General features: G+C 36.9%; 2 protein-coding genes across 4 annotated transcripts in view; one reads left to right on the top strand and one right to left on the bottom strand.

The window, feature by feature from the left end:
- The window catches only part of LOC581897 (zinc finger MIZ domain-containing protein 1), a 32,409-nt gene extending 26,658 nt beyond the window's left edge, over positions 1-5,751 (top strand). For all 3 annotated transcript variants that reach the window (XM_030979284.1, XM_030979283.1, XM_030979282.1), the window contains one exon: positions 174-5,751. In XM_030979284.1, the coding sequence (XP_030835144.1) occupies positions 174-284 (111 nt within the window). In that variant the 3' untranslated portion in view covers positions 285-5,751. The remainder of the gene's footprint in view (positions 1-173) is intronic.
- A 6,311-nt stretch (positions 5,752-12,062) lies between these two features.
- LOC579124 (chondroitin sulfate N-acetylgalactosaminyltransferase 1) overlaps positions 12,063-27,750 on the bottom strand; it is a 47,665-nt gene continuing 31,977 nt past the window's right edge. Inside the window, exon 3 of the mRNA XM_003723354.3 lies at positions 12,063-14,719. Within this exon, the coding sequence (XP_003723402.1) occupies positions 13,030-14,643 (1,614 nt within the window). The 5' untranslated portion in view covers positions 14,644-14,719 and the 3' untranslated portion in view covers positions 12,063-13,029. The remainder of the gene's footprint in view (positions 14,720-27,750) is intronic.

Genomic DNA, 27,750 nt, shown 5'->3' with positions numbered 1-27,750 from the left:
TGGGCAGTCGCTGTAGAAAGGTTTGAATGTACATGAAGCCTGTAAATTTCAGGGTATCAGTAACAAGTTCACTATTCTCAATTTCAATAGGTGATTAAAAATCTTCTGTAAACTCATATGAATATTTGACAATCCTTATAACTTTCTCTCTCTCTGTCATTTTCATCCCACAGTTACTATCGGACAACATGGTAGACGTGGACATTCTCTCGATACTTGGCCAAAGCGACAATTCAGCCGCAAACAACGACAGCGACGAACTCCTTTCATTATTTGACTCGTGAGAGTAAGACTATACAAACTTTTTTGTGAAAGAAAGAGACTCCAAGACGCGAGACAGATAATGATTAGATGTTATTGAAATCGGTGCTAGACAAACCCAAAGGAGGTTTGCGACTCCAAGACAAGTCGAGGAGAGATTTCACAGAGATAGGGTTTGCAATCGACGACTTGCGTGAGGTTGAGTTAGCTTGATGTTGTCATGGTAACAGACACTGCTCATCGTCCCAAGGCTGAGGCGGCTTCCGATGGTTGTGACGGGAAAGGGCAGTACAACGATGGACGACGGCTTTTTGCAAGACTGCATGGAGAGAACTTGATAAAGAGGAATTGACATGTGAAGTTTCTCGTTTAGTTTGGATGAGAATATTAAGCTGCCGAAGAAGTGCTGCAGAGCGGCACGCCCGCCCGATGAACAACCCTTTTAGGAGGGAGGAGATGATTGCTGCCTGTCCACTTAACACAGATTCGATCACATCTCTGTGCTTCACTACCTGCCTGGTAGATCAGAGTTTCTATCTGAAGGAAACAGAAATAATAGGCTTCAAGTTTGCCTGTGGTTAAGAGCCAAGATTGACCAGCAGATTATAAAAGAACGGTGCATGATGCTCACAGTTCAGGAGGCCCAAATGATGAAGCTAATCTGGATCATTTTCATCTCTATTTAGCCAATTCTTAATTCAGCTTGAGGGTCTAACACATCATGCAAACAAGCAAGCAGAAGCTTGAAGATAAAAAAGGGGATTCATTCAATTTTCTTATGACATGGGCACCTGTTCGATGCAGGGTGTTAAAGGCCTCCAAGAGTTAAAGAACAGAACATCATATGATTTTGCAGACATCAATTCATCTGTCGAGTCGACTCGAGTGTAGATCAAAAGTTGGTTGACGTCTTTGAAATATAAGTGGGTGTGATGCCCTTGGTTCAGGTTTCTGAAAAGGCAGTACGTCTAAAAGGCAGTATGTCTATACAGATGTAGTGGTGATAGTGTGAGAGAATTTTGAAATCAACAGGTGGAAATTAACTGAGAACACTTCCGAAGGCATCACCGTTTGTTGATGGGTTGGCAGAAATCGATCATCATTAGCATGGATGGATTTAAAGCTATCTCCCTTGCCTTCCTAGGGGTACAGGCATCAAATCATGTCGGTTGTAAGGAAGAAAATACAACAATTCCAAACAGGCAGCAAACTCCCTCTTCAAATTTTTGTTAACCTGAACTTGTTTTCTTATCTCTGCATTTTTCCTTCTACCTGTAAATACTCAATAAAAATACCTTGAGTTTGTGAACTCATTTCATGATGTTTGCGCGAAGCAATCAAAGCAACTCGCAAGTTTTGTATAAAAGAAAGATATCACACAACTGTGTGAGTTTAAAGGACAGATTTTAGTCGTCTTTTTTGTTAATGTGAAAGGTTGAATCGCTAACTTATTACTGTTTGTGCTTTTGTTGTAATTTATTTCTTGTAAAGTGTAAATTTTTTGAAAAGGTTAATTATTCGGGGTTTTCAGAGGAAGAGTTATATTTTGATGATACAAGATGAAAATCTGTGCTTCGTGCTACTTATTAAACCATCCCCCTCATTGCCGGCCGCTATGTGATATTTGTTCATAAAATTCAGACTCGTCGATGAATACTGCAGAAGTCATCGGACAATACAGCCAAAGTAAACAGTATTCAAAGCCTGAAAAAAAAACTGTTACCTGACAAGACATGTTTACGAGCCAGATTGTCCTCGGCTAACCAGGACCATAAGTCATTACTAGGACCATCAGTCATATTCTCTACATTATTGTGCCTGGAAGGAAGCTCATTATTTTTGTGTGTGTTTTGCTTTTATTCTTATGGATATTTTTGTAGCATTTTCTGTTATTGAGACACAAGTGACCACCTATAGAGGAGATGGGAAAATGTAAAAACAAAACAGCAGCCTTATCCAACAAAATTCCATGTTCTAGCCTTAGAAGCATTCCTAATCGACTGTTTTTGTGCTGTGGGCAGGTTCCTTGTGCCCAAAATGTAGTGAGTTTTCATACTCTGGACTATTAAAGCTAGTACGTTTTGTTCCATAATTTTGAGCAGTGCCATGAGTAGTGCGTGCCCAGTGCTTGAAGAAAATGAATGATATTATATGAGTACCTTTTGCTCTTACATAAAAGTCTGATATACTTATGGCTTTTGGGAGGAGGGGGTCAAAGGTCAGACAAGTTGGGCCATTGTATGCAGCTGTTACGATATTGTAGTTTGATAAGTTGTCACCACTTAATGTATTATAAAGTAAAGCAACTTTATCTTCTTTGCATGAAGAAATTAACTTTTAGCCAATGATAATCATTCATCTTGGTTGTTACCAAACATTACGTTCCCCTTCCCGTCCAGTGAGCTTACTCTGTCTTGGGCAATTCTCTAGCGCCTAATTTTGCCTGGAGTTCAGTTTGCTTAAAACTCTGCCATATGTCGTCACATACCCGGACACCCCCCTCCCCCAACACCATTGCATCTTTTTCATCTTTTAATGGACAATAACATATGGTGAAGATTTGTATGTTTGGCTGTTAAAGTCTGTTTAACGAAATTTGATTTTGAACCTAGAAATTATTTGTCTTTTGATCGGTTCATTATTTCATTCCCAGTGACATGTATTGTAGAATATTTATTGCCAAAAGGAATTCTGATAATCTCAAGCTTTTTTGAATATGCTTAAGAAATATGTTTTAAATTGTTTAGAATGAGAGAGAGAAAGAGAGAGAGAGAGGGAGAGAGTAAATATGTGAGAGATGAAGCAAGAGAAATACAATATTATTGGTTTAGCAAGGGAGGAAAGTGTTTTAAAAGAAAGACTATTTTGAGGACCTTTTTAGGGGAGCATTTTTGTCATGCTCATGTTTTGTATAATGTAAATACTTGGCTGTTTGGGAGAATCTCCGTATATTTATGCAGTAATACTGGTTGTTGTTGATAAATTATATTTGAAATACTTCATTTTCAGGTGTTGTGACAAGGGAAAGGATATTTTTTGTTAATGTCTCTCGCTTTCCTAGACCTTAAACTTTCTGGGACTATCGGTTGTGACAAAATAATTTTCATTCGTCGGAACGGCGATACTCTAATAATAAACACATGTATTCAGCATTGTAATTACCAGACCCTAAGTTATTTTTTCTCTTCTGTAAAACCTTTTTTTATTAAACAAATGTTTCTGGTTTTGTAAGTACATGTATTTTTGTTTATATGTATTGCCCTTTTTGTTTTTGTTTTTTCATGTTTACAACACGAGAGAAGAAAAAAAATGATTGTCTTTCCTCCAAAGTTCAAATGATGTCTTTGTACATAGGTATTTCTGAAACACAAGGATGGGTTTAGTCTTCTTTTTTTTAGTGTATAAAAGAAAAACTGTCTTTTCTTAGCTGGAGACAAACTATATGCATGTAACCTAGGTGCTTTCTTATGTATAGTTGGTAACAAAGGGGTTTCACAGACAGGATTAAGGGCAGTTTAGTCACCTACGGACGTCGTGACGATGCAAAGTGCCAAATAGATTTTCAGGAAGCGACCAACACAAAGAACAAAGACTGTTTCTACAAATGTTTAAAATGCTTTTTTGGGGCAACAAGTGTAGAATTATCCTCATTTTCCCAACAAGTGACAAGAGTCAAGATTTCTTACCGATTTAATGAAGATCAAAAGCATGATAAAAGCATAAATCTATTTTTGAGATTATGTCTTGTTTTAATATGCTTATTTTTATAGTCTTGTCCTGTAGTATCCATAATGTGATGATTGTGCACTGCTTTTATTTTTAATTCATAGTTGTTTCTTTTCACATTTTTCATCACTTTCGAGTCAAAATGGGTCCTATGAACATTCCATCTCTGATCGATTACTTATTGAGCTTAATTTAATGATTTTTCATATGATTTTTCAATTGACTGTCTTTATATCTCATTTTAAATTGTCTGTTTTCTCTCAAATATCCTGCAAAGTACTTTTATCATTTTCAGACTCTAAAGACAACAAAATTAAAATTCCAAATTCTTTAATTTGTTTTTAATATCTTGCTTTCTAAGAACAATTCATCATAGACTTGACATAAGTGCTTTCTAATTTGACTTGAAAGTAAAGGAGATTTGCTATGCAAGGTATATTTGACCCCAACTTCTGTGAAATTTCAGAATGTATTAACGAATGTAATATAAAACCTTTTGGTAATTTGTTTTCCCTTGATATATGCATCAAAAGAATCTCCATTTCTCATTTATTTGAAAATTATAAATTCTTTGCCTTTGGTACCCTACATTTTCAAGTTGTTTATCCTTTTAAAAAGTGATAGCTACCAACTTGGACTGCCCCATTTTGAATGAACCTTTATTTTTCCACTTTTAGTATTTCAAAAAAGTGAAACCCTGTCCGCGATGTGATTTTGTTTCTTTCTTTTCTTCATGCAATATTGAATTGCACGGCACCTTGAGTCAGATCGTTAACGGCCTTTAAGGCTTACAAGTATATTGTTGAAATAAAAATATTTGAGCTAATCTTTATTGATGTTTTATAAAAGATTACCTTTCAAACCTAGGAGGGGGTGTTGTCAGGTGCTAACATCTGATATTCCTTAACATACAGTGTGGTTAAAGGGAGACTATCATAGAAATTTAACATTCAGAAGGAAGTGCAAAAAATAGAAAATCAATGGGCGAGAGAAAGTGTTATTTTGTAGCAGAACTCCCACAATGCTCCAGGTTGTTGCTACTACAGATCGAATATAATCTTTGTGATTTCCATGAGGAAATTATATTAGTATCCTGTTCTTCTAGCATTGTTTGTTAATGTGTAATAACACCTTTAAACATTGCACTTCTTTTGAGTTTAAAGATAAATGTCTCTACTTGTCGGAGCTAATTATTATGAAACATGTTTCCCCAAGAGTTGTATGCTTTGGCTCTTTACATTTCATTACGTGATATGTGACAATGTTAATGTTTGACCGGACTAGACTATCACATCTTAAATGCACATTGTGTCTGTATATACGTCTACTTTAATGTCAAATCTTTATTTCAGATGTGGCAGGAAAACATACAAGTGCAAACAATTAGTTCATTTCAAACATTGTTTGTTCTTGTATGTTTTTGTCTCTGACCAGGAATCAGTATTTTGAAGCAATACCAGCTCCACAATAACCTCTCAATTTTTAAAGAAATTAAATTTAAGCAATTTCAAATGATTGAATGATTCAAAGGCGCCAAGATGAAATGATAATTCTTCAAAATGAAGAGATTGTGATATACTTTTTTTGTGAAATAATGAAATATTGGCAGGTGAGAGGGTTTCAGGTGGATGAAGGGCTATTTCTCGTCTTATTTATGTACAGATGTGAAAAAAAGAAGAAAAAAAGGTAGTTTGTAGAAGGAATGCGGAATGCGTTCTCTTGTTGCCATTCAATATTTATCTAATAAACGAAAATACATTGAAATTCATTTTGTGTACAGTGTTGTTATATTACGAGTCGATAAAATTTATTCTTTTGTACCAATACAGGGGGGTGTTTCACAAAGATCCTAAGTTGAACTATCTCTATGTTGGACTTAATAATTATGGAAAGCCGTTGCATCTATGAAAATATTTTGTAAAAATTATTTTAAGATTTCATGTTCTTGACATGGAATTTATAAGAAGTCTGAAATACTTGAATTTTTGCTTTTTAATATATTTTGATTTTAAGGCTTAGCATCTTTGTTAAACACCCCTGGTGTGTTGCGGTACCGGTTTACAAATACAGTTCCAGTATACCATTATAAACATACCAGTACTGATATGCTAGTGTACCCTACTGGTACACCCGTAGCTGTAGCTGTAATTAAATTTTTGAAGTAGATCTACATTATAACTAGATGGAACTTCGACTGCGCGCAGTCGAAATGATGCCTCCGTCATAGAGCAATTTTACAAACCAAAACAGAAGAAATTGTTCAAATTCAAGTTCAATTGTAATCCATTAACAGGTTCTCAGAATATCGTGATAACAAGCAATTTCTCATATACATACATGTATATGACCCTTTGATCTTTGACCACATGACCCTAACATCTACTCAGTTCATTGGCTCTGCAAGATGTCCCGAGTTAAATAGTAATCCATCTGTCAGTTCTACTGAGATGCGTTCACAAGCTATTTTTGCATACATAATGAGCCCATGACCTTTGACCTTTGACTTCATGACCCAAGAATCTACTCAGTTCATTGGCTCTGCAAGATACATACATGATCTAAGTTTGGGAGGAATCCATCAATCTGTTCTAATGATAATGCGATCACAAGCTATTTTTGCATGCATAATGAGCCGCATGACCTTTGACCTTGACCTCATGACCCCAAAATTTAAACAGTTCATCGGCTCTGCAAGTAACATACATGACCTAAGTTTGGCAGGAATCCATCAATCGGTTCTTGAGATAACGCGATCACAAGCTGTTTCAGCATACATAATGAGCCCTGTGACCTTTGACCTCGTGACCCCAAAATCTAATCAGCTCATCGGCTCTGCAAGATACATACATGACCAAAGTTTGGCAGGAATCCATCAATCGGTTCTTCAGATAACGCGATCACAAGAACGGGACGTACGGACGTACGGACGGACGGACAACCCGAAAACATAATGCCTCCGGCTACTTCGTAACGGAGGCATAAAAAATGATAACATAAAAGTCAATAAGACAGACACAAAAAACACTTGTCTCAAAACTGACTTTCTATCAAATTTTTATTCATCTGGCTCAAATTTCACGGTCAACATTATCCTTTTTAGTATTGCAACTATAAGAATATGATTGACAATGACCAACAAAATGGTACAAAAAATAAAATCATATCTTGCATAAAAAACGAGGCTAAATAAGTACATTTCAAAGGGTTTGCTTTTACAATGGGCTACAAAGAAACAAGCAAACATGGTACAGAACAAAATGATTACCCGGTAGGACTTTTTATTTCCCAAAGCTCTCAAAAGAAACATTAATCACAGTAGAGAGGTCCATACACATGAGTTAGATGTCCAATTGTCAATACGAAATTAAAAAGTGAATAAAAACAAATATATTCCAGTGCCAGTATAATGTCCAATATCCTGACATGGCAATAATAACTAACAGTAAAAAGAAAGGGGAAAAAATTCCATGCACATCTGTCGAGAAAATCATACATACAGTGGTCATTTTCCTTTCAAGTCTCATTTTATTGTGACTGAAGGATTTAACTCTTAATTGTGACTGAAGTGAAATAACGATGCTTGAAGGTCAACTGAATTACATGTTTTCTGCAGGTCAACAGAATGCATGCAAGTTCAGCTTAAAAATTATTGACCTTTAAGAAGTCAGACACCAATGCAAAGCGAATGGTCCGTTTATCTTTGTGATAGGCTACATAGCCCTTTGACGATTGATTTGCTACTAGAATTATATTAAAATAATCTAAGCACTGTAGTACCCCCACATGGCAGTCATTAATCATTCTCTTAAAATGATTTAGGTGCATGTAAATTTACTCATCAAGAATCAACATAGCTTGAGGCTCTTTAAGACATACACAGCTGTAGCTTAAAGATAAACTTGAGTTCTGGTTTAAAAAAAATGAATACTCACATAATCAAACAAAACTTACGCTGAATGTTCAAGGTTACAAATAAATGTCATTTGCCAAACAATTTGGGTTGAAAATGTATACTGGCTGAGTAATGAGCAAAGAAAGATAAGGAAATCAAGGTAAGTCGGGGCCCGACACCATGTGTAGTCCCATATACATCTTTCTGTGTACAGTGCTTGTTACTTTACCAAGACTGGGCCAAATTTATCGTGATTTTGATGACTTCAGAACCTTGCAGCACACACCAATACTTACATGTACATGCTACATGATCAACTTTTTTCTGATCCATTCCACACCTTTTCTTTCACAATGCATTTGCATGACCAGAACTCAACTTTATCTTTAAGTTTATTGGGCCTTTTCAGCACCCGTCTTTTGAAGAAAAAATTACTTGATGTAAACAGAAAAGCTTTACTCACAAGTTACTGCACTCAAAAAGTTTAAGATGTTGTATATAATCTTACAAGGCAAGGGATATAAGGTTGCTTACATTCTTTTTTTGAGAAAATTTCAAAACATCAAAAGTAAAAGCAAGCAGAAACAAACATAAAATCTTTCTCTTATTCCTAGATTACAAAACAAAATATTTCCTCTTTTAGCCATACATACATATGATATATTTCAAGATAACTTTACAAATGTTATTACAATTTTCTAAGAACATACTACCTACCCAGAACCAGAGGGGTATATGCTAATATTATTAACCATGTTGACACCTTTTTTAAAGCAGATAAAGAGGGGAGGGCATGGCCCCCTTGGGCCCTCCTGGCTAAACATATGCTTCTTTAGTCAAATAATCAAACTCCCTACTGGTTCTTGATAGATATGATAGTATGTATTCTCTTAGAACATTCAAACACAAATTGAAGAATTACAAATAACAGGCACTTTTTGGTTTCAAATTAGATTTCAGGCACACAAGAGACTTCTTCACATTAGACAACATTCTCAAATATAAATCCCAAAGAAAGAGTTCATGAAAAACTTAGAATTAACAAGTTTTTAGACTTTTCTACAAACTTCAGAATGTTCTCATGCTTAGATAATGATACCATATTTGTTCTAATTCAGTAGTATTATAAATAATAATGGGAGCTGAAAACCAGAAGGGCATCAACTATATTTTTGCCCTCCTGGATCTCAACAGAATCTGAACATGAATCATCAAACGATTGACTTGAACAAACAAAGCACAGATTAAAGATAAACTTGAGTTCTGGTAATGCGATTGCATTTTGAAATAAAAGGTGCGGAATGGATCAGAAAAGTTGATCATATAGCATGTAAGTAATGGTGTGTAATGCAAGGTTCTGGAGTCATCAAAATCATCATAAATTTGGCAGAGTCTTGGTAAAGTAACAATCACTTACACGGAAAGATGTATATGGGACAACACACATGGTGTCGGGGGCTAGTACTACCCTGATTTCCTTATCTTTCTATGCTCATTACTCAGCCAGCATACATTTTCTTCCAAAATTGTTTGGCACATGACATTTATTTGTAATCTTGAACATTCAGTGTAAGTTTCATTAGATTCTGTGAGAATTCATTTTCTTTTTTTACCAGAACTCAAGTTTATCTTTAAACTAACAAAAACTAGTAGCACAACTGCACAACCAATTCTGGTCGCGCATAGCACATTAGCAATATTACACATGCATAGGATGTAAAATGGCATACTACCATATTCAGATATATAAACACAAACAAAAATACATGTAAAGCTCTACCTGCATTACACAGTGACTTTAAAAAATAGCACAACTTCTAAATCTGAACGACAAGCACAACAACAACAAGTAGCTGAAAATATATTTTTATCATTTTAAGTAGCACATTATAACGCTGCATAGACATTGGTGTTGTTTCTATAAAAATAGCATGTCAAGTTTCTGTCAGCTTGTCTTTGCAGCACATATATTGAACATAATACATGGAAAGTAAAATAAGAAGCTGTTTTAAAACAGAACCACCTGGCAAGGGAGAGGGAGGGAGGTAGCCGCTTTAAATAAGTTAATGTAAAATAATACTATAGTAGTTTGAGCTAGGATGCACAGTTTAGAGCAAGAGTATTTTGGTTTCTACCCTGCAAGCATTTATATCTACCTTGTACAAGATAAAGCAAGGCACTTGATTATACACATTTTACAAATAAAGGAGTACAAATTGAAATTACATATGTCTGCAATGGGAAAAACAGTAATTACAAACAGTGTCAGTGGTGTAGACAGGATTACTTGGGGGGGGGGGGCGCAACAGAGCTTCTCTGCAAGAAGCACAGGAGATTAAAGTGTGGCAGAGCATTGTATTACACAGCAGCAGTATCGGATGTCCTGAAATACAGCATTAGAATAAATTCAACAGTATTCTCTGCTACTTACACTACATGACTTATCCCTCAAACATATATATAATATATATCACATTCTCTTGATTAATTGTCCATCATGGGCAGAAATAAAAGATATTTAAGATTAGAATTCTTAGAAAAGTACTTCAAAAGAAATACTCTTGTACTTCTTCTTTTGTCGGAATACTGCTTAACAAGAAATATTTAAGTCCAATTGTGAGAGTTTTGATACCTACCCTGATAGATTAGTCTTCTAATATTTTCTTTCAACAAGCATTACCCTTAACCAGTTTGTTCTCTGACAAGATGACTGATACAAAACGAGAGCTTTTACAATTGTTCTTACTAGCATGCAAACAAAACTTAAAATATGCCTTGCCTGATATAACAGCATTTTTGTCAACTTCCAATGGTTGCAATGGTTTTAAAGCATGCACAATCTTTGCATCATTTCATAATGAGCCTACTTATATCTTATAAACAAAAGCATAAAAAGAAGATAAAAAATATACAAACACTTTTATATACATTAATTCGGAATGCATCTTCATCAGAATCTATTTTTGTCAAAATTAACCAAACCAACACATAATTACATACAAGCTATGCATATTACATGTATAGTTAACAACTACATGATTGATTTCTCAACATTTATGTTTCTTGAAAATATGACACATATACATTTTAAAGCATTCAACAAAGGCCCTATTCAACCAGTCAACCTTTCATTCTTGAGTTTAAAAAAAACACCCCAAAACCATCAATTTTACAAGGGGTTTGAATAATTTAGTTGTTAACACTATAGTTGTATGTCCTTTGGCTTCAAACATTTAATTTTTAATTCATGGTTAGAAAATCATACCTCACATTGCTATTTTTGAAGAGCAATGAATAAAAAAAGTATACATATATATCAATTCATTAAAAATAAAATTGAGCAGCTACATACAATTTGTTCAGACCTGTATAGTGAAGTGAAGCTCTGAATACATTGTATTTTGGGCCAATATATCAAGTTCTAGAATTTTCATTGGTAAACATCCCCCAGGGGGTGTTTCACAAAGATCCTAAATCCAAGTTAACTCCAAATTGGACTTAAATATTATGTAGAGCCATTTGTAGCCTTAAAATAAAATATATCCAGTAGTGAAAATTTAAGTATTTTAGACTTTTCATAGATTCAACATGAGAACATGAAATCTCTTTCATAATAGAAAATATTAATGATATGAATCAACATTTTATGCCTTTAAAAATAACTTTTACAAAATATTTCAAAGATGCTAACGGCTTTCCATAATTTTCAAGTCCAACTCTGAGTTACGTTCAACTTAGGATCTTTGTGAAACACCCCTCCCCTGGATTATATTTGTCATTACCTCTCTACATGGAAATGACTCATCTACAGGCAGTCCATTTTTTTTCTTCATGCAAATAAATTCTGTGATTTCCGCACAGCACATTTCCTGCTCAACTTCTTAAAGCAAACTTGGGCCAAGTGAGCCACATCATCATTTCTAAACCTTCTGAGATCCCAATTGCAATCTAAATACACTGTATAATGTTAAGTTTCAAACTATTTACATCATACTTTAAATTTAATGGTAAGGAATCCCCTTTTACTATTAAACATATCTTGGTAATTGAACCTCATGCATATGTTAATCTATCCCTTTAAAATATTTGCATTAGATTTGAAAATTAGAAATGATATCTTTGTCATAGCATGACATTCAATCTTGTAGAACTGTATGAAATGTTCACACACAATTGTAATCTAGTATAATAATACACTGTAGTCTCCATTGATTTTTTGTGTGTAAATAATTCAATGTGCACAGGTCTGATCTACGCTTTGGTGAAATATTTTGAGCTTTTTAATGACTTCCTATCCCATGTTGTCATGGAAACTAGTCATAAATAATATCTGGGCAAGTAAAAATAGGCATCATTAAATCAGATGAGACTGTGTTCACTACTCCCTACAGTCTACTCTTACACAATCATAATAGAAAAATAGTAAATATCAGTAGTATATATATATACTTGAAAACATATACATATTTGAAAAAAATTGAATAATAAAAATGTCCAATATGATCTGAGTCCAAATAGTCATAAAGTATGTCCAATAAGATTTCATCTAAGATTTCCAAAGTGACCAATGGGAATCAATACTGTTGATACATGGTTGTTAAGATGGTTTCTGAGTTGACCAATGGCTTATGAGGTTTCTGAGTTGACCAATGGTTCATGAGGTTTTGCATTACAGATGGTTAATGAGATACTGAGATGGTTTTTGTGTTATAAAAAGTTAACCAATGGTTTATGAGATGACTAAAAAGAGTTGTATGTCACTTTCTTTGGAATAAAGTATGTCAGATTTGTTGTGATCTTACAATTATAAACCTATGTGAGACATCGACATCATTTTGTTCATGATCAGAACAAGTTATAACCAGAAGTTATGAAACGATCTTAGACTTACATATCCATTAGATTTTTATGATCTCTTAATCCTGAAGATACTTCATATCTCTATAACAGATTGCATGAGTAAATGTAAGAAAATTCAAATCATTCTTTTAAGATCGGGACCCGACTGGACAAGTAACACACTTCAGAGCAGTTGGTAGTGATTGGTCAGGCAGGTGATATGGGTGAAGATCAGTGGTCAATGTGACAAGGCAGATACTTGGTGATTGGTCAGTTACACTTGGTCATCTTGAGTTCAATTTTCTGATTGGTCAGTGTGGAGGTTGATGCTTGGAGTCTCCCATTAAATACAGCGTCATGTTGATATCATCTTTGAAAGCCAGTCGACCAAGCTGAGAGTGGGAGGCTTCGCTACGAGCCTTCGACCCGATGCACATGTGATACTGCTCCGCTGTCAGGTCCTCCGAGCATTCCTTTGGATGGTACGTGTGGAAGATACCTGCATCAGGTACCCGTATCACTTTCAGATCTGACTGGAGATATTTCTTGTAGAGGTAGACGTCCTCTCCGCCCCACCCTTTCATGTCGACGTCGAAGCCCTTGATGTTCAGGAAGTCTGACCGGTACTGACAGGTCATCCCGAAGCCAAAGTCCCTCCAGAACCCAGAGTCCTTGTGAATGTGGAACATATTGCTTTCAGGAGGAATCTGATCCCGGGTGGAGTAGACGATCTCTGGGTTGTAGAGGCTGAACACCATGGGGTAATAGACAGTTCGCCCTGCTATGGTGTAGTAGCGGCAGTGCTCCAGGAACTCCCGGTTGAATGCAATGTCCACGTCGCAGAAGAACATCAGGACATCGGAACCGTCCCAGCTGCGCACACCTTCCTCTAGTCCACGACCTCTTGAGAACTCTCCGGACAGTGTTATTATCTTATAATTATGGAACCTGAAGGGTTCTGTGACCTCCTCTAGAATGTGATGAATTTCTGGCAAACCCATATTTCCAAAGTAGACTATAGTCAGGAAGACGTGGATCTTTGTTTCTAGAACCACTGTCTGGAAACGCTCCATAAATGTCCTAAACTTCTCAATTCGACCCGATAAAGGCATGATGATATTAATAACTATACGACTAGTGTCTACAATCTGTGACTTATACTTTTGGATGGGTGCAAACGGCCGTAGAAGCTGCATGCTGTAATAATAGTTCTCATGCATACCACGAAAAACAAGATTGTAAAAGGTTCCAACAGTCCTGTCTGTCCTATATATCCCATCAACAAAGTTTTCAATGGAGAAATCTGTACTTGTTTCTTTCTTCTTATTTAGTTCATCGATAGCGAAATAAACAGCTTCTACTAATTCTTCTTTGCGATCACCCTTAGGGCGTTGCGAGGGTCTTTTGGATAGCCCTTGCTCCATACTATAAACAAGCTTGGAAGTCAAACTGCCGAATGGTACCACATCGTACTCGTCCCGGAGCGGGCGATGGCGTTCGATCTTACCCATCTGCTTCTGCATGTGCTCGAGGAGCTCTCGACCCTGCTCGCGATCAAAGTATTTGGCAAGTCGAGCGGTTGCTGCGGCTTCTCCTGCAGCCATAGGTTCCTCTAGTTGCTGGATGTTCTCCACATATTTAGTTAATTCAGTCTTGAGATCCACAATCTGCTGCTTGAGGGCCGCGATCTCTGTGCGGTGGCGCTCTTCCTGCTCACTGAGTGCGACCATGCAGTCCTCCTTTCGGTCCATCTCCCCGTTGGCGGCAAACGGCTGAGCCTGAGCCAAGAGGTCTCTGACAGCCAGTCGGCCGTCTGAGATGGTGTTTGTGCATGTCTCTAGTTTGGCTACGAGCAGGAGGAAAGCGATGCAGAGCAACAAGCCAGCCTTGATCAGGGTGCGGATTGAAGGGGTACGGAAGACCATCGTGACACATCAGCATTTCTCACCCGACAACCAGAGTCCACTCCAATATGTCACAAATCTCCCTTTTTTCCAAGCTCTAAACACAGAAAAAAACAAGACAAAACAAGATATTAGAACACTAGCAGATTGAACTGAAGAGATAAGACAGGTGCAATTAAAAATGTATGAAAAGAAACTACTTGAAACTTATTAAACCGGCATCTGCAATGGATGACTGAGCACCAGGTTTTTTAAAAAGTGCCATCAACCTCCCTACACAAGGTTGAGTAGAGCACCAAATGTGAGTCAGACCATATGCATGTGTTATTTGAACTTAAATCCATTTGAAAGTCAGCTAAAGTTTTTGGACAGAAACAACAATGCAAAGAGCTTTTTACCAACATTCAGTGAATCAGCCCAAACTCTGTACCAGAGGGTTTTTGACAATACTCTTTGAAAATGCTGCTTTTGCGTCACACTAAAGCAATTCTGAGCTTGTTTTATTCTTTTACACGTAACGGTACACACATACATTTTGTAGACCTGCATACATGTATAGCGTAAGGAGCCAACTGTACTACTATGGAAATGTAGCCCTTTTCACACCTGGTAAATTAACCCGAGTCAACATCTAGCCCGGGCTTTAAAACTTTCCCTTTTTCACACCTGCTTTGCCTTAGCCCGGAACTATCGCGATCATATTCAGAAGATTGACATGACCTAACCTGTGCGCACGCGCAGTGCAGTTCTACGACTCCACAATCGGAAGTTGACTGTCAACTTCGTTCTTCAAAATGGCGCGCCACAGTTATAAAAAAGATTTTAAAGGAAACAATGGTTTTTCTGCTTGCCATTTTCTTTTTGAGAAAGAATCATTGTTGGAGACAAAATAATAGCAGTAGGAAGAGGATGAAATGTCGTTTCCGACAATTTGAAGATTTTCAAGGTCACAGCCGGCTGTATTTCGTGTGTTTTGCATGTCAGCTACTACAAAAAAAGTGCACTCCGATCCTTGTCATGCCTGCTTCATCACACGCTGTTGTGACGATTCGTTTCTTGAATATTCATACGTACACCATCGTTCGAAAGATATCCCGGGCGAAAGGCTCATGCTTCTACACCTGACAGGTTCCCCCAGCAATTGCGGGTTAGCGCCGCAATTGCCAATTGCGCTAACCCTACTCGGAGGCAGCGCCAGCTTAGCCCGGGAACTTGCGGTGCTAGCCCCCCGGTGTAAACACAGAAGATAGCCCAGGAAATTGCAGAGTTCAAAACTCTCTTAGCCTCACAAAAAACCAGCTGTGAATCGGCTATAAGTGATATAAGATTGTACACAAGAATTGTCTCCTTGAAACTGACCTTGAATACCCTCCTACTGCTTACGACCTTGTTAATTAAGAGGTCAACTTCTTCTCTACTTTCTCCCCCTCCAAAACTCACTCTGAAATGAATGACAAGGTAAGCATACCATACGTGGCTGGTTACCGGTACGTAGGCCTACATTATGTGTACAATGTAGGGCCTACGTGTACATGTATACCAGAGCATGCATGCTATATACAGATAGATTATTGTGGATTGAAGCATGTAGTGATCATGTAACAAGATCGATCAATGGCATGATTAATATTGATGGCATGATTAAGTTTGATGGGGGATCATTTAAAAAAGATAACAACAGTGGGGCCTGTAAAAAGGACATAATGAGCCCTTTCATCCTACTATATGAAGCATTATTTACCATGGCAACAATTTCTGGCCTCTCTCAACTAGGTCAATAATAAAATATGGATTTATTGATCAAAACTTCCCACATCTAATGATAGACAAATGCTGTTATAACACAAAGCATGCTCCAGCTACAAATGCTAGCCTTGCAGTCAATTTTCTACACTACATGTATGTAACTTCAACCCTGTGCAAACACGCGACCCAGATGAGGTAAATGGGTACTTGGTAGGAATGAAGTCCTTGAAATGCTGGAGCGCTGCAATGGCAGCTAGGCTATAGCTGGGGTAATAATGGATGCGCCTTGGAATAGAACTTCTAGATAGATGGCGCTATAGAAATGCCTATTATTATTATTATTATAATTATTGCATGTACATGCAGGCTAAATGTGACCTAACCCTAAATTCAAGCGTGAATCTAACCTCACACAAAATTACAGCCCTAACCCTATATCTTTGACAAAGTACAGCCCAGAACAAAGGTGGAGCATTAAGTCGGGTCACCTTGTAAATGTAAAAAATCAAGAATATGGCTATTCACTATAACATAAAAAGTGTACGTAATGTATTTGTTCCTGTCATGTGGAATGGCCTACAGATACGGCAACCAGACAGACCTCCATCTTGAACTGCTTCAGCCCATGAGACCGACAGTCCACTAGACTGGCTGCTCACTAGACCTGGAGCCCATGAGACACAGCCAATAAGACCGAGAGTCCATAAAACCAACAGGCCACTAGACCAACAGCTCACTGGACCTACAGGCCACTAGACTGATAGTTCATGAGACCAACAGCTCATTTGACCTACAGCCCATAAGACCGAAAGTCTTCTGACAAATATTTTGAGGGTCCAATAGACTGAGAGAGCCAACAAGACTGTCAGCTCACAAGATCCACATTTGTCTATCTTCCCTAATGCATTTATCTGCCTTGTGGGATGTCAGTCTATGCATGGGGCTGTCAGAGTACGTTTATGCTCAATTTTGGAGGCAGAATGAGCTATTTGAAATGCTCATCGTAATCGCAGTTCCACGGTGTACTGTTTATGCTCACTTCTCTGGCTCCTCCAGGCATGATTCTGGCTCTGCAGCTGGATTCGCTTCCCCAGAAACCGTCTTTTTGCAGAATCGCCGATCCAAAACGCACCTTTTTGTGACTTTACGATCGGCGATTATGATCGCCGTTTTTCGGTGATTCTACAAAAATGAGAAACGACGCAACCGTGTTTTGAACTAAACGTGTAACAAATGCCTGATTCTGGCCGGAAAAAGTTGAGCATAAACGTACCCTCAGTCTACTTGGAAGACTCCATCATCATGATCAAGAGATCAGAGCTAGGGGAGAATATCAACAATGAAGATGCCTTGGTGTACTCTTCTCAAGGTCACTTTGAGAATTGACCACAATTTAGGATTGTCTAATTCGATCATTGGTCGAATAGATACGGAATAATATCTCTCTATATGTCATCGGATTTGCTTATTTCATCAAGGGTATTCTTCAACAAAAGATGATTCATGAATGAGAACAGAATCAATCATCCTTGTTATAGAAAACTTGTAGAAGGGAAGTAGGGGTACTTCACCACAATTTCAAACTTTATAAGCACTTTATACAAAATGTTATTGGCAATTTGCATGCAAAGTGTCAATCCCTTGTGACATATAACTTTTTTCCATTTATTTCATTCAAATTTCAAAAATGTCAAATTTCACCAGTGGAAATTCATAATGATATCAGAAAGAACCTTTTTATTTTTTATCAATTTTTGACTGAAATAAATGGATGAAAGTCATGTCATATGAAACACACTGCATAGAATCGCCATTACACATGTATTCACAAGGTTAAAGGAAATTGTGAGATCTCAAAGTTGAAGATCTGCATTTTGAGAGAAACTGACTAAAAATGCCAATCAAACAAACTCTTCATCATAATTAAACTGGTTGTTTGGAACAACAAAATCTATTTTAAATTACAAATATTAGACTGAAAGCAAAACTTGCTGAAATGTAGCTACCTCCATGTGTGTTTAGATGGCTATTGAGCTTTCTTTGCATACTTCTCAGAAATAATACATTTTCTTCAACATTTTACACCTTTCCCATAACATGTTTCCCATAGCAACAGGCAATTCTCCTTCAGCATTGCTATAAACCATTTTGACACAAGAAGTGTGCATAAAATTGGAATGTGGTTTGGATCAAGCTGTTACCATGGCAATGCTATTGTGTGTGGCTCGTGTCTGATGTGGTCGTAATAAATGAGAAAATGAGACCTGTACGTCTTCATTTACATTCAACTTTTGATTTGTCAGCCCAGATGATGTTCAGGGAGTTATAGGTAGAACTGCATGGGACAGGCTTGCAACTCACTATCAGTATTTCAGAATTAAATGTTTAGATTTGGTTAAGGTTCAGGGAGATTGATTTCATGTCTTCTTAGTAAAGTTCTGTAGAATAATTGAATTTCTGTAGTGATATGCCCCTCTTGTTGCCTCTAAATACACTTTTCCTGTTATTCCACTGTGTGCATACTGCATAGCGTAAGGGCCTCAACGTACAACAGGAATTATCAAATCTGTTGATCATCAGGAGTATTTTTAGTAGCCTGTTCAGACTATGAGGAATTTATATGAAACTCATAAGAAGAAACATCATAATCATAAAGAATCATTGTATAACAAAAGGAGCGTATAGACTAGAAAACAACATAACAGAAACATTGTATAAAGAAGCTAATTTTGATGCGGTCAGCTGACATGACAGCTGGCCAATCAATAGTGCGTGCTCCCATAAGGCCCGCCCAGTTATACAATTTCTGTATGAAACAACAGTCAGACTAGAGCTGGGGGTGTTTCATAAATATCCTTAGTTGAATTTATCTCTCAGTTGGACTTAACAATTATGGAAAGCCGTTAGCATCTATGAAAATATTTTGTAAAATTGAAATAACAAGTCTAAAATACTTGTATTTTCGCTTTTGAATATGTTTAATTTTTAAGACTACAAATGGCTGGCTCTCCATAATTTTAAGTCTAAATTAGAGTTAAGTTTGACTTGGGATCTGTGTGAAACACCCCCCTGACCCTGATTCTTTATTAAGTTTTTTGTTCAAAACGATGCTTAAAAAGGGTTTCGCTATACAACGTTTCGTTATACGTTTTTTTAATACAACGTTTCGTTATACGTTTTTTTAATGCAACGTTTCGTTATACGTTTTTTTAATGCAACGTTTCGTTATACGTTTTTTTAATGCAACGTTTCGTTATACGTTTTTTTAATGCAACGTTTCGTTATACGTTTTTTTAATGCAACGTTTCATTATACGTTTCGTTATACGACGTTCAGACTAGAAATTTGTAGTTATCACAGAGTTATACATTGAAGTCTTGTTTATCTCTACAATGAATGCCAGATAGTCTGAATGCATGCAGGCAGGCAGGGTAGAAAGGTTTATACCTCCATACAAACATCCTGTAGCAGCAGGAAACAGCCCTGCTTGAGTGGAAAATTTCTGTTTATAAACTGACCTATTTTAAGCTGACACAGGGCTTGAGTTCTGATTTCCAACATTAAACAATTACAGAGGGATGATCCACGATACCATGTGAATTCTAGAAATTAACCAATCGCATACTGGTACCCAGAGGTTACTGTGTTAAGCCAACGAGAATGAGACAATGCAGTAGTGAACCGGTTAAACTCTATGTCAAGAGAAACAGTGTACACAGCTATCCTTTAAAGTTGGGCTTAACTATGCATATTTCCCAAATATTATAGTATTAATGACTGCTTTGAGAGAAATAGTTGTTTTATTACGCTCAAGGGAAGGTTAGAATTGTGCTATTCCCCGAGGCTTGCCGAGGGGAATAGCCCAATTGTAACCTTCCCGAGAGCGTATGAAAACAACTATTTCTCGAATATTAAAGCAGTCATTAATACTTTTATATGCCGAAAAAAAATAGACTAAAAAATAAAAAATAAAAAATAATTTTTTTTTTTTGTCGAAGGTGAGAGTCGAACTCTCGCGTACAATGAGTGATGAATCTTACACCAACGCCTTACACCACTCGGCCATCGCGCGCTGTTCACGAGCTTGGCAGTTTTGTACAATATATACATTAAAGTGGATTGAAACCGGCTTCGGCGTGATGAATGCTTCGCAAAAGCACCCTTCTTTTACTTTTGCAATGCATATTGGCACGAACTTAGATCAAGATCTATCGGCAGATGTTGTTTTTTTGTTTTTGGAAGTTTATTTTCGTCTTCATGTCAACAATGCAAGATAAAATTGTCGGTAAGATCGATCGAGATTCAATTGTATTGAAATTACCGACCAATCCTTCGCACACATACGGTATCCTCGATCGCTCAAACCATTTTTTAACATGTAAACCTATGGGGTAACCATGGAGGCTGACCTATTTTTTTAATAACCATGGTTATTAAAAATAGTAAATGTTTTATGCATGGTTACCGGGAATTTTACAGGAACAGTTGAAGTTTATGAATGCAATTCGACCAATCAGATGGCTGGATTTCTTAAGTGAGGTATATAAATAATAATAATAATAATAATAATATTTAATTTTTATATAGCGCTTAATACAAATGTCTCTAAGCGCTTTACAAATATACTATTACCCCGGTCATTGGATTCAGTGCTAAAAATGTCAGTGGAAAAGGTATTAGAAGTGATGCAACTGTTCCCAAAATACTTTCGTTCGCATATTTCGCAAGTGTTTCATATTCATAAAATTGTCATGCCGTCAAATAATTAAAATCACAAAAAACAAAAAACTGCATTTTACAAAATCATAAATGTTTGTTGTCATGACATTTTCTGGTTTTACACTATTACATACATGCCCTTGATTCACAATGGTTTTTTTTAAAGGGATTGGGTATTTTTGTCTCAGATTCTGAAACAAAATCCTGAATTTAGCTCATGCTGCAATGATAACAATAAACCTTTAGGTCAGTCAAAAACCCATGACTTTTACAAGCTGATCGCCTGTCTGATTATCAAGATATTTATGATTGGAAATCAAAATTTCAAAAACTGTTTTTTTTTATAATACTGCAGTCTTTGGGGGAAGATGAGTGTGGTAAAAACCGGTCACTCAAAATTTTTACTTTTGGAGGCACTTCATGATCATTTTTAAATGCAAGTTTTTTAGAGCTTCAATATTACACCATATCACAGACACTGATAACAGGTAGGGCCATGCATCTCAGATTAAATATTGTTAAACGATGCCTTTAAGATACATGTACCGTTACTTTTCTATAAAGAAAAATTGCTTTGAAAGCCTTTGATGCAAGTATGAAGGGAGTGTTTATGAGCCTGCCTCCAATCCAAATACTGCCAATGGGGGCAGCCAAATGTCAAGAATGTTTATTTTTTGTGAGGAACCAGGGAGGAAACCTTCATTTATTTGTTGAAGAATGGAAGAATTGAATCTCAACAAGTGCTAGGAATCTTGCCTTTGCCCCTTGGGTGTATATTTGAGAGTGTGCTTTCGAACCTGAGTTTAGGAGGGTGTTTCACAAAACTTGTCCTCAGTGACAAATGACAGATGTTGTTATAAGCTACGGAAATCCTTGCTTCTGATTGGTTATCAGCAGATTTGTCACTGATATTTGTCATTTGTCATTGAAAAAAGGCTTTGTGAAACGGGCCCCAGATCTTATGGGAGAAGTTTTTCAAGAAAGTATAAGACAAATAATGACATGTCAGGTACAGTAAACAGACAGATCTGGATTATGTTTGAATCACAAAATACATATTTGCAAAGCTACTGTATAGTTATTACCATAATATAGCTTTGATACTTTGAATGCCGACATTTTGAGAATTAAAGGGAATTCCTTCAAAAGTTACTTGACATCCAGCACGATTTTGAAGTTACTCATTCTGTCACAAGAAATTATACTAAAATTGATAGTTTTTCTGGAAACTTTCGGTGGTGTTGCCCTTACCTTTTTCAGGCAACGGGGGAAATCAGCAGCAGTTTCTAAGTTTGTTCTACAAAATTTCGAGTTGTGAATTGGATGGAAATTACAGAACTGATCTAGTACGATAACGATATAATTTTGGAGCATCATATTGCAAAGTAAGTGTTTCAAATATCATTTTTACTTTTCTCCCAATTTGTTTTGTACATGTGCAGGATGTGTGCGAAAAGTTTTTAACTTTTAAGCGCGAATGGTTGTATGAGGTCAATACCATTTACGATTACACCTCATGCATTGAAGGAGTGCTTCAGACAGGGGTATGGGTGCCAATGAAGGCTAGGTGAAGTTAATGTCATATTTCATATCATCACTTAGCCCTTGAGGCAAACTGGTAAACTACATGCAATGAATAACAATGCTTAGAATTCGAAGAACTATGAACAAAACTGGATATGCTGACAGAAAGAGTCAGATTCAAGCAATTTCTAACAATGACTTACAGGACACTTGACATACAGAATGACACTAGAGGGTACCACATAACCTTGATCTTAACACTGCATGGTCAGAAGATATTTCAGAACAGCTCCAACAATAGGGGGAGGTGATGAGGTTCACAGCAGACTGTACTTGTTTTTTCAAAGTCTGGTTCCAATTGGATTCTCTCTCAATCTGGATTCTTTTATGCCCTGAACCTTGACTTCAGTCTTGTGCAAATCTAAAACAAAGCTTGACATCACACCCTCTGTCTGACTGTAGCTTCCATAACAAAGTGTTTCACACCATGTTCAGGCGACTATTCAATCGAGATGTGTTGGAATTCACATCGAAAACAAAATCCAGATTTTGACAAACACCTCAACCACAATCAGAGCAGCATACCAGGTTGCATCCAGCTCACACAAAGACATTTCAATGTACAGAAAAGCGAACGATCAAAATCATAAATTACAAAGACAAGTTCACAACATAAATTCAAATTTTGGGTTCAATCAAAATCCTAATTTACAAAGACAATTTCATAATATGAATTCAAATTCTTTTGATAATGCACCTATTGAGCAAAGGTTACTCTTCACATGCTTGCCTGATGTAGCAACATCTGAGCTATACACCTGGCATTCTGACTATTTGGATAGCTAAAATCAGAAGACCTATACAAATTTCAAATATATATATAATTATTAATACCTACTTCTTGAACAAAAGTTGCTATTAATAACTAACCAGCTTGCCAGAGGTTGCCTGACTTAGTAACAATGAATACAAAAGTGGGTTCCATCCACACGGATGCTAAACATAACAGTGTAAATGCAGCTAGTGAGGAATGCTACTGTTATCGTTGCCTTTGACTTGTGGTAAGAAAATTTGTTCTTGAATTGAAATTGAGACAGTTTGTTATCAATGTTCTATGAAACAGTGTCTACTTTCTCACACATGATGAGGACAATATTTAGTCTATGGGGGGGGGGGGGGGGGGGGGGGGGGGGGGGGGGGGGAGGTGCTCATACCACACATGTCTTAACTGATAAATTTTAACCTCTTTTCAAGTGATTCATTTGTAAAAATTTCTTGTCATAACTTCACTCCTCTTCAAAATACACGTACTGTACACGTAAGTTGGGTTTACACAACCATCTATGAACTTAGAAGTTTAGGATAAGTTCTTATAAACTTAGAAGTTATCTTCTAATTACACGCCATGCAGAATGAGATGAACTCTTGGTTTGGAAACTTAAAAGGGCAATCCAACCTTTGTAAAGAGTTCATTTTTATGAAAGCAGAAAACTAAAAGAAACAGAATTGCGAAAGTTTGAAAGAAATTGGACCATAAATAAGATAAGTTGAAAGAAGATAATAATTATAATATTCTCTATGCAAATCTCAAATTGGCAATTTGGTCAGTGGATTGTGACATACATGTACATGTAGTCACAGACAACTCGCCATGTATGTCGTGTACAAACATATTGTTCATTTCTATATTTCATCTAGGTGCCTTCTCTCTTGGGGCACTACTCAAATTATATTATTAGAGATGGTATATTTTATTAACAGGTATGGGTCATCTAAAAGAAAAAGACTCTTGGTTACACTTTAGTCATGTTGTGTGCTGAAACAAATGGGATAATTGTCCAACATTACATCACAATGACATTAACTATTCAGCCAATTTGACAATATCCAGATAAACCCACCTTGAATTTCAAGGAAAAAGACAAACTTTACCTCATCCTACAATTTCAATATCAGCCTTAAACCTTGGTTTATTACTGCAAGAGTATATGAAATAGGAAACTGCATACTTAATTGGCAGACAAGACTGAGAACCAACATTTGTATACTGCTTTGTATTAAAAGCAAACTACAAAAATGAAGTATACATTTAGATTTTGTCATATTGCACACAAAAGAATGAATTTTTAAGTGCTTACTAAACCTGGCACTTTGAATTCACAATTGAAGAGCTATCAAATCCAGAATTGCTGAAAAAATAAACCATTGAAAATTTAGAACAAGTTATTGACCTAAAAATATAGACCTTTGCAGAAACCAGACAAACTTCTATAAATGCTGCAGGATTACTTCAAAGGAAATTCACTTCCTAGATAAACATCTACAATTTTGTTCATAGAAGCAGACTCATAAATATTCTCTCAAATAAACATTTGCAAGATGACTTTCAGGAGCAAAGGTTACATGTCCACAATTTACTGCAGGCATAAATCACCATTCTCTCTCTCTCTCTCATATTCAGATAAACATGTACTACTGTTGAAAGACTTCAGGATCATGGCATACCAGCTGAAAGGGCAATCCAACCCTTGTAATAAGTTGATTTGTATGAAAGCAAAAAACTAACAGCAACAGAATAGCGACAGTTCGAAATGAATCCGACCAATAGGTAGTAAGGGATTAATGAATGTTTGAAATATGAGATCACTAAGTTAATGCGAATCTCAAATTAGTAGTTCGATCAGTGGATTGTGACGTAGGACGTGGACAACTCTCCCATGCGCCATGAACAAAAATATCATTAAAATATATTTTTCTCGTATTAACTTCCTTCTCCCTTGGGACACTACTCAAAATATATTATAGATAGCACATTATTGTAGGTCCTCTTAGAAGAATAGACCCTCCTGAGCAATGAATTTATGATTATTTTTTTTTAAATTTGGATTAAAAACAAACAAACAATCATTTTACATGTTGGAACAGATGGGAAAGTAGTCTGGCACTACATCACATTGACGTTGCTGCTTCAGCCAATTTAAAGTGCCCATACACATAGTGATTACAACTTTCAAAAATTCATTAAGAAGGACACAAGATTGCAAGCTCCTAGTGTTTACTGGTTACCCGGTAATTACATGTTGTATTCTATTTACTATTAAAACTGCTTTAAGAACTCAAAACATTTTACCGTCCAGGAGACTCAGTTCTGGGGGAATTCCCTTGTTCCATCACTCTGAAAAGATGTATCCATTGTCACTTTGGTTTGTAGATATTTCAATTTTTCCAAAAACCTGCACATTATATTGAAGAATAGCTGCAGCTCTTATCATTTTTCCTTTCTTGTTAGTGATGGAAACATCCCTCCTACCCTTGACTCGATCACAATCAGCGGTGAACCTCAGATTGAGTTACAGAAAACAAGGTAGCAGCGGCTAGCGGCGTGCTTCAATACAGTGTTCTCCTTGGCCTCGTAGTGACTGACTGCCTGCCTGGTGCAGCCCTCTCGAGCTCTCTGACTGGACTGGAGCACTAACCACACACCTCACCACACACCATGGGCTCCATTGCTCATGCATACATAGTTGACATGTCACTAAATTAACTGTGACACAAATGGCACTACCAGCTTGCATGTGTGGGACTTCACTTGGGTTTCTTCTAAAGATTGAGCGAGTAGTCACAGTGCTCTATCTCGCATGGCATGTGACACTTTATGAACGATGATGAATGAGGGCAAGAAATTGGTCAGTAGGTCGAACCTGCTTACAGCCTCAGGGGCGGCCACCTCTTTACAAAGGATGAGAAATCAAGCACAAACAAACTTTCCAGTAAGGCCTAGGTTAAGGTACTTCTTGAATAATAATAATAATAATAATAGTAATCTTTTAAAGTCCACTCCGAATTGTTTAAAACCGAAACAGAAATTCTTTTTGCCCAATTGATCGTGAGCCAGGCAACCACTGAGCAGCGCCAGATCGATGTTACTCTATCCCTTATTGACTATTATTGTTGAATGCCAAACAAGGTAGCAACAACTCCCATCTTTCAACGTCTTTTGGTATGACGCGGCCGGGATTCGAACCCACGTCCTCCCGGTTGTGAGGCGGACGCTCTACTGACTGAGCCAACACTCCGGTGATATGAACAGCGATCTAAATTAAGCTCCACAGGGTATTAAAAGTAAGGTAACTCAGCTTTGGCTTAGGGATTGGTCAGTGGGTCATACCTGCCTATAGTGGCCACCTCTTCATACAGACTGGAAATTCACAAGCACAATCATACCGGTACTCTTAATTTTGAGTAAGGTTACTGTTGAAACATGAAAAGTGATCTAAAACATGCTCCAGAGCTGGTAGATTAGGCTAGGTTTAGGGTTCATTCAGAAGGTCAACCTGCTAACAGTGGCTACCTCTTTATAAGGGCTCTAAAATCTACCCACAATCACATTGGAACTTTCTGAATCCATGTGTCTTTAATTATATGTCCATGGTCACACGTAACACTTCAGAGTATTCATGAAAACAGGGGTCAATATAGGGGGGGGGGCACTATTTTGAAAAGTTACAAAAAAGGACTTTTCCTCAAACTTGCACTATTCTGTTTCTCTAACATTTCTGCATTAAAAAAAAAACAGTAGATCAAGTTGGATTTCCCACTATAAATTACAGGTGAGCTTATCTACTTCCACGTTTCAGTTGTTTTGCAACTTTGGCATATTTTGCTCAGATTTTCAAGCAGATGGTTAACAGCCCCCTCCTTCAACCCCAAGCTCACGGCTTTAAATACCTGGTGCTGAAACGTGAAGGCCAGGCTGCTTACCGGCTATTACAAACAGATCATGTGGATCCATACTGGTACAAGTCTGTATCAGCTACTGATATAAAAGACAAAGTTATATTCCTATTCAAATATTAAAACTATTCAAATGGGTATGTATCATGTGGAGTATGTAAGTAAGGCTTAAAGATAAAGACCAGTTATAGTAATGTGATAACATTGTAAAAGAAACGTTGTGGAATCGATCAGAAAAGGTTGATCATCTAGCATATATAAGTATTGGTGTGTACTGCAAGGTTATGGAATCATCAAAATGATAAGAAATTTGGCCCAGTCTTGGTAACGTTACAAGCACTGTCCACAGAAAGATGTATATGGGACTACGTGACACATGCACGATATCTATCAGGTCCAAATAGA

This window comes from Strongylocentrotus purpuratus, unplaced genomic scaffold (genome assembly GCF_000002235.5).
Source record: "Strongylocentrotus purpuratus isolate Spur 01 unplaced genomic scaffold, Spur_5.0 spur5_scaffold_10, whole genome shotgun sequence".
Classification (NCBI taxonomy): Eukaryota; Metazoa; Echinodermata; class Echinoidea; order Camarodonta; family Strongylocentrotidae; genus Strongylocentrotus; species Strongylocentrotus purpuratus.
Note: the sequence above shows the minus strand (reverse complement) of the source record. Positions and strands in the feature narration are given on the sequence as shown.